General features: G+C 53.6%; 1 protein-coding gene across 2 annotated transcripts in view; it reads left to right on the top strand.

Moving 5' to 3' along the window:
- The window catches only part of BLK (BLK proto-oncogene, Src family tyrosine kinase), a 57,190-nt gene extending 43,444 nt beyond the window's left edge, over nt 1–13,746 (top strand). For both annotated transcript variants that reach the window (XM_057721432.1, XM_057721433.1), the window contains 8 exons: nt 268–371; nt 4,710–4,856; nt 5,329–5,481; nt 6,772–6,951; nt 8,093–8,169; nt 10,798–10,948; nt 12,230–12,361; nt 13,063–13,746. In XM_057721432.1, the coding sequence (XP_057577415.1) occupies nt 268–371; nt 4,710–4,856; nt 5,329–5,481; nt 6,772–6,951; nt 8,093–8,169; nt 10,798–10,948; nt 12,230–12,361; nt 13,063–13,268 (1,150 nt within the window). In that variant the 3' untranslated portion in view covers nt 13,269–13,746. The remainder of the gene's footprint in view (nt 1–267; nt 372–4,709; nt 4,857–5,328; nt 5,482–6,771; nt 6,952–8,092; nt 8,170–10,797; nt 10,949–12,229; nt 12,362–13,062) is intronic.
- Nucleotides 13,747–14,599: the final 853 nt, after the last annotated feature.

Below are 14,599 nucleotides of genomic sequence, written 5' to 3'. Positions count from 1 at the left end.
GGGCACCAAATACCATTCTCATTTCATTTCAAGAAAAGACTGTGTCCATCACTGACAGAAGGGAAAGGGACCGAGGGGCATTTCATGTATCAAGATGTAAGGGGCTCAGGTCAAAGTTAAGTTGGCAACAGGAACACATTTAAAAAAAATAAATAAATAAATAAAGGAACACATTTTATCTCTGGGGGGAAGGAACTTTGGTGACAAAATTCCCAGGAGCGTGGCCACTCTCTGAGGTCTGCCTGCCTTTGTGCTTCTCTCTTCCAGGTGGTTCTTTAGATCAATTTGCCGGAGAGATGCAGAAAGGCAGCTTCTGGCTCCGATCAATAAGGCCGGCTCCTTTCTTATTAGAGAGAGCGAAACCAGCAAAGGTAAGCCAGGGCCCCCGCTGTCCTCCCTGTGCAGCCAGGGACCCCCACGTGCCACCTTGCTTCTGGGAGTTGGGAGGGGGTGGGGGAGGGGTGCCAGCCGGGAGAACCTGGCAGTTTCTGCCCAGGGGTCCCTCCCACATCAGGCCAGCCAGGACAGCCCATGGGTACCTGGTATTGAGCTTGAGACTGTACACACAGAGAGTTCTCCCATGGCCCAGCTGGAAATGCGCCCAGCACGGGTGGCGGGTCAGAGAGGCAGCTGGAGAGCTGCTCCCACTGAGGGCTGGTCTGGCACCACCTCCGTCAGCAGGGGCGCTGAGGATGGCGGGGGTGGAAGAGAGGGTGTGGCCCAGACCACATGTGGAATCAAAGCATTTGGGAGCTGAAAGAATCCTTAGAGAATCTCAGCCAGATGTGGTGACTCAGACCCTTCCAGGAGCCTGGGAGGTATAAGTTTGCAATATAAAAGAAGCGGGCGGGCAGTGATCGTGAGAACTGGGGGCAATCACAGATTCACACCCACTGACTGAGAGGATGTTTCTGCCACCACTCAGCCCACTGGGTTTTCTCTTTCTCTGTCATTAGTTTTCTCTCTGTCTTTCCTCCTCAAAGTTCTTTCTGCTATAAAGTATAAAACTCATTGAAAAATTGCGTAAATTATAAACAAGTGCATAATTATAAACATAGAGTCATAATAAGTAAACACCTGTGTAACCACAAGAGCGAGAACATTCCAGACACCCAGAGCCCCTCTCACTGCCCCACTGGTGGCCCTTTCTGATTTGCCTCGCAACACCTCCAGAGAAGCCATCACTGTCCTAACTTGGGTGGAAATCCTACCTTGCCTTTCTTTATAGTTTTACCACCTAGTTTTTGTCTGTTTTTCAGCTTTATACAAGTGGAATCATACTATTTTAGTTTCTGTGTGTCTTGTTCCTTTCACTCCACACTGTAAGATTCTGCATTTGTTTGCTAGGCCTTCCGTAGCAAAGTACCTGGAACTGAGGGGCTTAAACAACTGACATGTGTTTTGCCACAGTTTTGGAGGCTAGAAATCCGAGATCAAGGTGTCAGCGGGGTTGGTTTCTCCTGAGCCTCTCTCCCTGACTTGTCGGTGGCCACCTTCTCCCTGTGTCCTCACATAGTCTTCCCTCTGTGTGTGTCTGTGTCCTAATCTCTTCTCCTTATACAGACATCAGTCTTATTGGATCAGGGCCCACCCTAATAGCCTCACTTTAATGTAATCAGCTCTTTAAAGACCCTATTTCCAAAGATAGTCACATTCTGATGTACTGGGGGTTAGGACTTCAACACAGGAATTTGTGGGGACAGGGTGGACACAATTCAGCCCATAACAGACTCACTCGTGTTGTTGAGGATAGCAGCCGTCTGTTTACTTTTAAGTGCTCTACGGAACCCAGGATACGAATATTCCACAAGCTATTTCTCCATGATAATGTTGGTGGACCTGGGGTTGTTTCCAGTTTGGGGCTGTTATGAATGTGCTGCTATGAACCTTGTTACCTATGCTTCCTAGTACACGTTCACCACTAGTCTTCTGTCTTTGAGATACCGGGCCAATACCCCCATTTGAAAGATGAGGAAACTGAGGGAAGAAGTGACTCATTCAAGACCAACAGTGAACAAGCGTCAGGGCCCAGGTCATCTGAGGGGCACCGAAAATCTTCACAAATTCCAAAATGTATCAAACTGGCCTAACCTGGGCGGATGGAGGGGAACTTCCCAAGAAGAGTGAAGAAAGCCTTTGTTATCAGGACACTGCACAAAGAGACCTGTTACAGGAGAGGAGGTGGTGGCAGCAACATCAGAGGAGGAAGGGGAGAGAGGGTGGCCGGATTGTGAGCCTGGCCTCCTGCGTTGGGGCAAAGAGAATGGACAGGGCTTTCCTGGTGGGAGCACCACGCCCTCCCCTGCCCACCCGTTTATCCCTCGGCTCCATTTGTGGCTTGAGAACTGCAGCGAATGGGAACATCAGGGCAGCAAAAACTGTACAAAGAGATCTGTTTACAACACACTGGAGGCTCGGGGGAGCTCTCCCGGCTCAGTGCCCCTCAAAGGGTCAGGGCCAGATTGGGGAGGAGGAGGGGTGCATTGGTGAGTTGGGGTGCTCGCTGCAGAACTTCCTGAAATGCACCAATGGATCCGTTAAATTATATACACATACATATTAGGATATTGTCACTATTCCACTTGAACATCAGTGCACCTATGTCCAAGAAACAATTTGGGAATCACTGGAGATGACATAAATGTTCTGTTTGTTGTAGAATATTTCAAACACATACAGAAGTAAAGCAAATGGTATAATGGAATTCCTGTACCTAACACCCAACTTCAACAATAATCTTGTTTCATGTATATCCCCACCCACCTCTGTTACTTTGAAACAAATCTCAGACATCACATTTCACCCGAAATGACGTTTTAATTGTTGCCTATTGCTAAGGGGCCCTCTGGAGGGAAAGCCCCCCTCCCCACCTAAGTGTGAAGGAGGAAGGGGTCTCTAACTGTGGGGAGTGTCCCCTCCTGTCCTTGCCCCTCCCCCCAGCTAATCCAGGCTGAGATTGGCCAGGTGGAGCAGGGGCTGAGGGACCCCACACAAGTATAGGCACCCCGATACACATGTGCACACGCTCCATGGAGCTCCGAAGCATTTGGAGGCCACAGCCGGAGGATGGGAGTTGGGGAAGGAACACTACCCCCAGAAGCCGGGGATCGAGTTCAAGCCCCAAGAGGTCCCTTAGCGTCTCAAGACTCATTTAATTGGTATCTATGTGGGCACTGACCAGTTTCCCAGTTCAAGGGCAGGTGGTCCTTACAGTGCTAAGAAATCTCAATCTCTGGGAGCCCAGCCTTGCCTATGGCCAGCGCAGCCCAGATGCAGCTCGGAGACAGGACAGGGGATCCACATTTTGTGAACCGGAAGGATTGAGGTCCCCTTTAAGAAGAAGGTATGCCGAACTGTGAAAAAGTATTTGGGGCAGGTCCGAGGAGGAGCCCACACAGGAGAGAGGCCCTAAACCAGAGCTTCCATGGCACTAGCGGAGGAGAGTCAGAGCTTCTTGGCATGGCAAGCAGGGCGCATCCGAGGGAATGGGGAGAACAGCTCTTTTCCTCACCAGGATGATGCGTGGATGGATGGACTCACTAGAGCCACTCTCTGGTTCCTGAGATACTGGGGCGCGTTGCACCCACCCGGGAGAAGTTGGTGCGATTGTTTGTAGCGTGGGGACCGGGCGGGTCGGGCGCATGGGGCTGACTGTGGCAGCGGCAGGGCGCGCTGCGGGGCGCATGGCCTCTCCGCATCCTTTTGCAGGTGGGCGGTAAGAGAGAAGGAAGGGAGGGGAGAAGGGATTTGAGATAGGGTGATGGTCTGATAAGGGAGGAAAGACGCCCGAAAACAAACAGCGCAGAGCAAAATCAAGCGCCCACACCCAGAACAAGAGATGTCCGAGCCTGACACCTGGCGGGAGGGGGTGGTACTGCTCGCTGTAGGCGCGCCCTTACGGAGGGCACGGGAGCCCCCCAAGCCTGTCGCCGACCAGTGGAGGGCCCTGGGGCAAGCGACATCTCCCTTCTGGGCCTTAGCTTCCTCATCTTCTAAATAAGAGTGGAGGGCTGTAGTACCCAGAGAGCTGATCAGAGGCGCTTTATAAAAAGCATCATATTTATGGAAAGTTTCTCAGCTGAAGACTCTTGCCTGCTAAATTGCCCTTAGCCCTTGGCATCTGCTACCCTGTCTGTAGGAAACATTAATCTAGAAGGCAGAATACCTAGATGCGTGTATGGATTTGAACTAAACCCCTGGGAAATGTCTTATTATGTTCTCCCCCCGTGGGCAGGAGTGCTTGGAATTGTAATTTGCTATTGCACATGGGGTAGAGTCAACCTTTCAGTCAGAATAAATGAGTGAGTGAGTAAATGAATGAGTCAATCTGCTAGTCCTTCCAACAACTCTATATTTCTCAATATTCCCCTGCAAATGGTCTCCAAGCCCCAGGTGCCCCAGGTGGGGGACGGCTGATTACTAAGAGAGCATCCTGCCTATTCCAGAGTTCTGGGATTCCCTGGCTGAGTTTGGGGAGATTTGGGGAGGAATGTCAAGGACAGAGTCAGATGGAGCTGATAGGAAAGGCTTCCAGGAGGATAGAGGGTGAGATGACGGAAAACTTAGCTGATGATGGAAGTGGTCAAAATGGAGAGCAGAATTGAAGGAACTTCTTCCCCCAAGGTATTGAAATGAAGCCCAAACCCAATCCTGGTTTTCCCTCTTTATGCCTTACTTCTAATGTGTGTGTGTCTTTATTAACCCTCTAGGTGCCTTTTCTCTGTCTGTGAAGGATGTGACCACCCAGGGGGAGGTGATCAAACACTATAAGATCCGCTCCCTGGATGAAGGCGGCTATTACATCTCCCCCCGAAACACCTTCCCCACTCTGCAGGCTTTGGTGCAGCACTATTCTAGTAAGAGGGGGGCATCTAATGGGGGTTGGGGGCTTGTGCCAGAGGAGCGCTTGTATCTCTCTATCACACAGACCTCACGATCGCGTGAATCCCTGGTGCCATCTTGGTGGAGGGGTGGAGGATTATCCCAAGGCTGGACCTGAGTTGACAACTGTTGACATAATGATTCGCCGTCTATGTCCCTAATCCCCTCTAGACGGGCTCAGCATGTGATCAGTGGAGAGTAACAAGTATTTTCAGTCTTGGAGACAGCAGGACAATGATAGCATTCCTTGCTTAGTGCAAAACGAACACCGAGAACTGTGTGCGTGTGTGGTGTGCACTCGTGCACACGTGAACTGGGGGTAGGGCTGGGGGTGGGGCTGGCAATAAGGGGCAGGGACGCAGCTGGGAATGATACAGCTCCCGCGGGAATGAGACCAGTCTGGCTACGCTCATGACCTCCAGCCCTATCTCTTCTTTCCTAATGCAGAGAAAGGGGATGGTTTATGCCAGAGGCTGACCCAACCCTGTGTGAGCCTGGCTCCCCAGAACCCCTGGGCCCAGGATGAATGGGAAATCCCCCGGCAGTCTCTCAAGCTGGTCAGAAAACTCGGGTCTGGGCAGTTTGGCGAAGTCTGGATGGGTGAGTATGTGACACGCCGGGTGCTGCTGTCTCCCTGCCCTGAATCCTGAAGCACAGGAGGCTTAGGATTTGCACAGGGCATCATGCTTCCCATAAAGTTTTGTGAGAAGGAAGGGACTGGGGCTATATACCCATTTTACAGATGAGGTAATGGAGGCATAGAACACTGAAGTCCCCTGCCCTCAGCTGTTCCGACACATGGTGGTGAAGCAGTAGAATCCAGCTCTCCCATCCCCTCAGCCCGTTCCCTCCTTCATTCTTTGCTTCTCAGAGCTGCCTTTGGCATTGACTCGTGTGTGACCTGGAACGCCTTGCTAACTCTTAGCTTTGGCTCACCTGGTGGAAACAGAATGTTAACCACGGTTAGCAGTGATCCAGGGACCCCAGGACTGGTAACAGACCAAAGCCACCACTTGCAGCTGTGAGCCTCGACAGTCCCTTAACAAAGTCAGGGCCCCTGTGGCCTCACCTTCAATTAGAGTTGGTGGCCGCTCCTGTGCTCACAGTGGCTGCTATCAGGATACAAAAGATGGCACTTTATTTTATCCCTGGAAAGTTCTGTGTCTCTGGGGCGTGATTTCAAGGTAGGATCCTGCTGCCTCCCTGAATCCTCCGGCACCCAGGACTGATGCCTGAGGTGCCCCTGGCAGGAGCTCTACCTGAACCTTTCCAAGTCAGAGTCATGACTTGTTTTTTCCCTTCAGTGTGGATGGGGACCTAATGGTAGGGAGGTGGGGAGTGTAAAGGTGCAGGCGCTCTAAAGAGCCAGAAAGAAGCATCACAGGGCACAGAAAGGGGAAAAGATGCCCCAGGCCACCTTTGCCTCCTCCACGATTCTGCCATGGGCATGATGCTTACTGCCATACTGAAGCTATCAAGTGGTAGAAGAGACCCATTACGTAGGGGTAGGAGGCAGGCTACAGGAAGGACAAAAGAGATGCATCCCAGACCCGGGTGTGGGGGCAAGGAGGTGAAATGGCCCCCCTCTTAGCCCTGGTAAGTTTCTCAGCTGCCTGAGGCTCCCATCTGGTGGGGGCAGCTGGGACAGGCTGGCATCCTGCAAGGTAAAGCAGGCACATCCATCAGTCTCAGGAGCTGTCATTCCAGCCCAGGGTCACTTCCCGGGGCGGGGCGGGGGGGGGGGGGTGGTGGGCAGCTCTGGTCTCAGTCTTCCATCTATAGAACAGGGATGGCTCCTGGAAGCTGACATAGATTTTGGTTAAGAGATCACCCCCACAACCTCTGGGTCTTCTGAATGTCCTCTTCATTCTCTCCCATCCTGGGGCGCAGGTTATTACAAAAACAACATCAAGGTGGCCATCAAGACCTTGAAGGAAGGAACCATGTCTCCGGAGGCCTTCCTGGGTGAGGCCAACCTGATGAAAACTCTCCAGCACGAGAGACTGGTCCGCCTCTATGCCGTGGTCACCAAGGAACCCATCTACATCGTGACCGAGTACATGGCCAGAGGTGGTGCCCTGCCCAGGGCTGCATCCCTCAGACAGAGGCAGGGAGGCTTGAGGGTGGGAGTCCAGGCTTAGGGGACCGAAGAGGCTGAGGATGATCTGCTGCTGTGGGTTTGCCTGGCCCGGAGACCTCCTCAGGGGATCACTGAGCCAGGGGCTGGATCAATTAGCCAACATCCTTCAGATCTAGGATGTTCCACGTGCGTGGGGTGGGGTGGAGGGAAAGATGGTGAGAACAAGGTGGCTAAGTGGTCCTCACAGAGCAGTGTCCTCAGGGCAGGAGCTCTTGAACCAGCATTTTTGGAGTGTGCCTTCTGTGCCCTGTGCTGCTTGCTGCCCCCTGGGGAGGACAGAGCATGGCAAAGTTGAAAGAACAGTAGGCTCGGCATCCAGAGCTGGTTCTAGTCCAGGGAACATTTTACAACCCTATGAGCATTTTACAACATGAATGAAAAGAGAGGTTGGACAAGATAGCCTCTGAGGTCCATGGTGTGACCACGCTCTCCCAGGGCAGGGAGCTCCTTCTCACCCATCCCGTGACCCTGACCGAACACTGATTCTGGTCGGGTCCTAACGTGCCGTGCTAATACAGTTCCTTAAATGTCATCAGGAAGGGGGCCCACATTGAGCACACGGCTCCCCTGCTCACCTCTTAGCCACCCCTCAGGTGAGCATCCCCCAGCTCTTAGATGCCAAAGAGGAGCTGCATTTGTCCCCTGCACTAACCCCAGGCGACAGGTCTCTCCGTTCTGGTGCTTTCCTGCGCCCTTGGTCCTCAGAGGCAGAACCTCTGCCAACAAAGGATGAAGGGGACAAGAAGATGCTTTGGAATGTCATGCAGGGAGTGAGCAGGTTCTGCTCTGGCTCCCTGGCTGCGTGACCCTGAACCTGGCTGGGACCTAATGTCCTCTGAGCAGCTAGCAGTGGATCCGCACCTCCTGGGTGGTGTGAGGGCTGAGACGGGAGTTTCTGTAGAGCAGAGACACCTGCAGCTGTGGGTGGGTTTGTTCTCTGGGCACAAGAGATCTGAGACAGTGCCACCCACTTCCTGCCCCAGGTGGGGAGCAGCCCACAACCCGAGTGGCCGGCCCGGCCAGGCTTGGGTCACTCTGCAGAAGTGCAGCTGCAACGTCTCTTTTTCTCAGGCTGCTTGCTGGATTTCCTGAAGACGGATGAAGGTAGCCGGTTGTCCCTCCCGAGACTGATCGACATGTCAGCCCAGGTTTGTGAGCAACGAGTACAGCGGGCCGGGCCCCCAGACCCTCTCCTCTGTCCCCGTGGCTTAACAAGATCAACTCTTTAGAGGTTGTGTCCATCAAAGGTAGGCTGGGCTGTGGAGGACAGGAAGCCCAAAGTCGTCATGCCTTAAATGTGTAAACACCAGAGATGGGCAGTCTGGGGCGGGCAGGGGGCCGCCTCTCTGTCACAGGGAGCCAGGTTTCGTTGCCCGCTGGGTCTCAGCAGGTCGTCCTCCCGCCCAGGGAGGCTGCTCACGTTTTAGCATCTCGTCCTCCTCCTCCAGCAAGAAGCAGTGTGTGTGTGTTAGGGCCGGGGGGGGGGGGGGGGTGGGGGCGGGGTGGGGGGGAGCCCGCCTCTGTCCCTTTAGAGACACGTCCTTGAAGTCACCCACTACAATTGCTCCCCCAGCCCCTTGGCCACCTGTCACCTGCCCGCACCTAACCTCCAGGGAGTTTGGGAAATGTAGTCTTTATCCTGGGCAGCCATGAGGAACGAGGTGGGTTCTATTGCTAAGGACGAGAGGGAGAAAGGATGGTGTGGCAGAACCATAGAGTTCCCACAAATTCCATGTCACACAGTTGGCCAGTGTTTTGTGGTGACCTCTTCTGTCCTCCGATGGTGCCCACAAATGCCTCCTGTAGACTCAGACATGACACGAAGAGCAAAAGGAAGAGGAGGGAACTTTCCTCCCCGGGGATTTTAGCTGAGGGTTCTAACTGGCAGCAAAGCACATCTGGCGGCCCTGAGTGTGTGTCTGTTAAAACTGGAACTCTCAGCAGAAAGGCTGCAGTCTGTGGTCAGCCCGTGAGGCACATAAACACACACACACACATCCTGCTGCACAGAGGCACCCTCCCCCCATCCCACACCACCCTCTCCCCACCTCTTCTGCCGTTATCTGCTATTAGCATCAGGGCAGGAACTGAGGTCACCACGCCTTTTTTCCACCCCTTTTTTCCACCGAGGTGAGCATGGGCCATGTTGAACAGGCTGGTGAGGTTGTCTCGGAAAATTAATGCTGGTAACCGGTTTCAAACCACAGCGCAGTGATAAGCCTGCCCACTCTTCCCTCCACCCCCTTTTCTCCTTCTCTCACTGTCCGCTGTCTCTTAATCAATCCTTTGGGAAATCGTGGATCACCCAGAGGCGAAGGATGTGAAAAACCACCTAAGTTTATAAGTAGGTGTGGTCAAGAATCTGAAGGTTAGGAGACCAGAAAATCAGAACCTTCCAGGTAAACAGCTTCTAAACCGCATTCTGATCATGCTAACACCTCACTGCGTGTGCACACACAGATAGGCAGACACACACACACACACACTCACCGCCTTCTGGGTGCTCCTTTTCCTGCTCTGTGGCACGAAATGCAAAGCTCCGCTCCAAGCACAAGCCCATTTGCCGCACTTTGCGGCCACACGGCAGCTCCCCACGGCCCGTCACACGGGGCGCCTTTGCCCAGACTGGCCCCTCCGCCCAGGATGCTGTGATTCTCTTCTCACCTGGCAGAATCCTAATCAACGTTCGCGACCTGGGTCAAGGCCACTTCTATTTAATTTCCCTGGACAGGAAAGTGCAGAGGGCACCTTGCTCGTGTATTCTCCTAGCATTGTGCCTGGTGGATGCTTCTTGAAAGCAGATCTCGGTCCTGCTTGACCATTTTTTTTTTTCAATTTCTAATACTACTATTATAGTACATATATACATAAATACAATATCGTATGTATTTGTTAATGGGATTATATTATATACTCATATTTATTCCTCCGCTAAATCATTCCATCATACACGTGTTGGTATTCAGCTTTAGAGTCTTCACAGTACCATACCAACACATGTGTATGATGGAATGATTTAGCAGAGGAATAAATATGAATATACAATATGATATGATGTGATATGATATGATATAATATATAAATGAAGGAATAAATGAATAAACCAGTGCAGTGGAAGCCTAAGGAGGAGTGGGGTCAATTCCAGTGCTGGCTTTGAGGAGGTAAATTGGCTTTCTATTCTCAGCCTCAGTTTCTTCATCCATCCACTGGGAGCTCAGTGGATAAAGCCTGAGTTAGTTTCCTCAGCTAAAAGGCACGAGAGCAGCACCAGCAGCTCTTGGCCCAGTGCTGGTGATCTGGGACAGAAACAAATCTCTTCTTTCGCTGCCTCTGTTCCCTCAGGATCCTGCTGGGTTAGGTCCTCCGCCAGGGTCTCACCTAATGCTCACCCCAACCCCAGGCCCTGGAGACCCCACCCCTCATGTTCCAGGTCAGGGCAGGGACACCCCCTCCCCCAGGGAGCTCAAGCAAGGATTCCAATCCAGGGCTCCCTGCTCCAGGAACAGTGCTTCCAACTTGCCAAGGAAATGGAACCCTCTCCCCCCACCGCCTGCCTTCCCCTCCTCTCACACCCTTTGCTTTTCTTCTCCTTGCCCCTTCAAGAGACCTGCCTTTTCTCCTGCCTTCATTCTGCCCTCTTCCTCCCCTGTAGACACTTGGAAGGAGAGGAGAGGTGGGTGAGGGGTACAGGGCTCCTGGCTTCGATTCAGCGGGTGGCTGGGGTCCTTCTTCTCCCCGATGGGTGCTGGCTTTCACCGTGGGGCCCGTTCCCTCAGATTGCAGAAGGAATGGCGTATATCGAGCAGATGAATTCAATCCACCGGGACCTGAGGGCAGCCAACATCCTGGTGTCTGAGACCTTGTGCTGCAAGATTGGTGACTTTGGCTTGGCCCGGATCATCGATAATGAATACACTGCCCCAGAGGGTGAGCAGAGCCCCCCCGCCTCCCCAGGCCCCTTGGACGCCTTGTCATGCAGTTCCGGCTTGCCCCCAGCTAGTCCAGCATCTCTCCAAGGGCTCTGCAGAGCCCTGTGCCTCAGGAGGAATGGCTCTGTGAGGGAGTAGGTTTGGAGATACCGCCCAGTCCATCCAGCCCTGCCTTGGAGATTCCCAGCCCACAGCAGCATATTAAAGGCACTGAGAAGTCCTGTAGCTAAGGAACAGTGTACTTGTGCTTCACCTTGTGTCTGCCAAACTGGTTGGAACCCCAAATACTTTTTCCATATAGCGTCTGTGAACCTCCCACAGAGCCAGGGGCTCACAGCACACACTTTGGAAAACACTGCTCTAAAGTATGAGCAACAAAACCTAATACCTGAATCGGGGTCTCCACAGGCACTCTGCTTTACTTTGTTTGTAAAATTGAGGCAAAAATCTTCTTCACAAGAGGATTTGAAGCAATCAAAATACATTTCATCGGGACTTCCTTGGTGGTCCAGTGGTCAAGACTCTGCACTTCCAATGCAGGGGGCAAGAGTTCGATCCCTGCTCCAGGAAATAAGATCCCACATGCCGCACAGTGTGGCCAAAAAAATCCAAAACAAACAAACAAAATACATTTCATCAAGCGTGTGAGCAATATTAGCTGAGCATATTAATCAGTTGATACGGGAGAAGGACTGATATGTCTCATTTCCCGAGGGAAACTCTGGCAAGAAAGCCAGGCAAGGTGCAGGTGATTAAGGGCTGGGCCATGCGGTCTGCTCTGGACACCAACAAGGGCTGCAGCCATCTGCCAGCCTTCACAGGCAGCAGGATTTGAATTCCTTCCTCACGGTGACCCTAGGAGGTACATGAGTCATGTGCCACCATTTCTAATCTGCAGGAAAGGATTCACTAAGGCAGGGACAGCTTAAATGACTTGCCCAAGCCATGGGTTCCTGTTAGTCCGCAAACCTCATGGGAAGTGGAAAAGGACGCTTCCATCCCAGATGGAAACGCATGTCGTTGCCCGGTGAAGCTGACCGGGCAAAGACCCAAAGCAGGTGACGGGGGTGGTGCTTGTCCTTTGGTGCTGTGGACCCCCAGGGTCTGCACAGTCCTGGTCACGTGTCCCAGGGGTCTGAGTGACTCCCTGGATGCATCTCTGTCGGTACAGCGGTGCTACTTTGCTGGGCAGGGTGGGGAGGGGAGGAAGAGCAGAGAGTTGGGGGGCGGAGGGGCAGTCAGTCACAGCCTCACAAAGTTGCCCGTGGCTTTCTCTCAGGCGCCAAGTTCCCCATCAAGTGGACCGCCCCAGAGGCCATCCATTTTGGGGTGTTCACCATCAAAGCTGACGTGTGGTCGTTTGGAATCCTCCTGATGGAAATTGTCACTTATGGGCGTGTGCCCTACCCAGGTAGGCGGCTGCGTCCTCAGCGACTCTCCAGGCCCAGGGCTGTCCTGAGATGGTTGTGACGACAGATGTTCCATCTTCAGTGCCTGTGGTGGCCCACCTGCATGTCAGAATGGGGCTCCACGGTTGAAACAGAAACCCAGGTGTGCCATTCTGGGGGTAGGGCCTCCACCGCCTTCCTCAACGTTGCTCTTGGCAACAGGGCTCTGTACCCTTTATCCAGAAGACTTCAGTGAGCCCCCAAAGCTGGAATTCAGTTAAGGTCGGTGTCTGAACTCAGGTTTCCTCCAACTAGTTTGCCCTCAGTTGAGGGCAGGTTGTCCCTCACTTGGCCTTATATATAGAGTACATTCCCGAAAATCCCATCCTGATGGTCAACCCCCAGGCCCCCAGCCCCAGGTCGGAAGGCCTGGGGCCGCTTAGCAGCCTGTGCGAGGGGCTGGGGCCTGTTCACTGAGCACCTGCGCAGTGAGTGATGCTCGCCTGTGTGCCCCGCGATTGTAGGTAAGCAAGGTAGGGTCCCATCCACGGGCACCTGCCTCGCATTGAGATAATCTCCAGCCTCATTTCCTGCTGTTCTCCAAGCAGTGGAAAGTAAATAGAGGGCTGCATAAAGGTGGCACAGCCGAGCTGCGAGGGCGGAGACTGAGGTCGGTGCCTCGCGGGTCACCGCCAGTCCTCAGCCACGTCCCGTCTGCCCCCAGGGATGAGCAACCCCGAGGTCATCCGCAACCTGGAGCGCGGCTACCGCATGCCCCGCCCGGACTCGTGCCCGCCCGAGCTGTACAGCGGCGTCATCGCAGAGTGCTGGCGCAGCCGGCCCGAGGAGCGGCCCACCTTCGAGTTCCTGCAGTCAGTGCTCGAGGACTTCCACACGGCCACCGAGGGCCAGTACGAGCAGCAGCCTTAGGCCCCGTGTGCAGCTGACGAGGACTTTTCACCCTGCAGCTTCCTCAGCCCCAGATAGGCTGGAAAGACGGGGAGGGGTCCGTGCGCCCATTTCTCAGAGGAGGAAACTAGAGGTGGAGCGGGCTGGGAGGTGGGTCATGGCTTGGACTCCGGAGCAGGATCCAATCGCAGCGCCACCCTTCTCCGGCTGTGTGCCCCTGGGGAAGTTACTTAGCCTCTCTGTGCCTCCACCTTCTCATTGGCACAACGGGGAAGAACCACAGGAGTTACCTACCTCTTACGTTCCCCATGAGGATGACCCCGCTAAGGTGTTCAGAATAGTGTCCAGCACACTCCTGTTTGGCATCATGTCATATAAGACTCCATGTGCTGGCACCGAAAGCAAGGAGTCGGCCGCAGGTGACCTGAGCCTCGGGGCGCCCACCTGACCCAGACTGCGCTCCAGCACTTTGGGACTTTTCTGTAATAAAGTCACGAGATCTGACCTTTCCCGTGTCGTCCCTGGTGATACGCCTGGACATCGCCTACATGACGTTCGTGGTTGCATGAGAGGTGCCGCTAGGGACTCGCGGATGGCACTGGGTGAAAGTCAAGCCCCCAACCGCGGGACAAAGGTGCAGACCCGACAGTCACCGCCTTTTAGGGCAGCTTGAGTAGTGCCAGCAGGTGGCGCTCTCACCCCAGAAATCCTCGGCCCCCAGGGCAGAGTCGGGGTGGGGAGCCCCTTTGCTCCGCGGAGTGCCAGGGCTGTAGGTGCGTGCGCACCCGGGAGGCCGACAAGCCCTGGGCCCCGGGTCACCGGGTCCCCAGGTCCCAGGACCAACCGCCTAAACAGATGACAGGATGGTAAGGTTAAGGAACGTTCCAAGCTCTGCACTGTTCACGGAGGCTCCCCATTTGTCATGTTTTTGTTTTGTTTGTCATAGATTTTACTTTTTTGAGCTGTGAGGTTTACAGGAAAATAAAAGTATAGAGAATTCCCATTTACCCCCTCACCCCGCCCCCGCCCCACCCCCAATTTCCCCTATGAATAACATCTTGCAGGGTAGCAGTACATGTGTTACAACTGATGAACCAACGCTGACAGATTATCATTAACTGAAGTCCATAGTTTACGTTAGGATCCACTCTGCGTTGTATTCTGAGGGTCTGGACGAGTGTAAAATCGCATGTCATCACACTACCACACAGAACAGCTCCATTGCCATCCCCTGCGCTCCACCTGTTCTTCCCTCTCTCCCTCCCTCTGAACCTCTGGGCAACAACTTGCCATGTTTCAACTCCTCGGACCATGTGCCAATCAAGGAAGTAGGAATAGTACCACCAATGCAC

Source organism: Hippopotamus amphibius, chromosome 2 (assembly GCF_030028045.1).
Source record: "Hippopotamus amphibius kiboko isolate mHipAmp2 chromosome 2, mHipAmp2.hap2, whole genome shotgun sequence".
NCBI classification, from domain to species: Eukaryota; Metazoa; Chordata; class Mammalia; order Artiodactyla; family Hippopotamidae; genus Hippopotamus; species Hippopotamus amphibius.
Note: the sequence above shows the minus strand (reverse complement) of the source record. Positions and strands in the feature narration are given on the sequence as shown.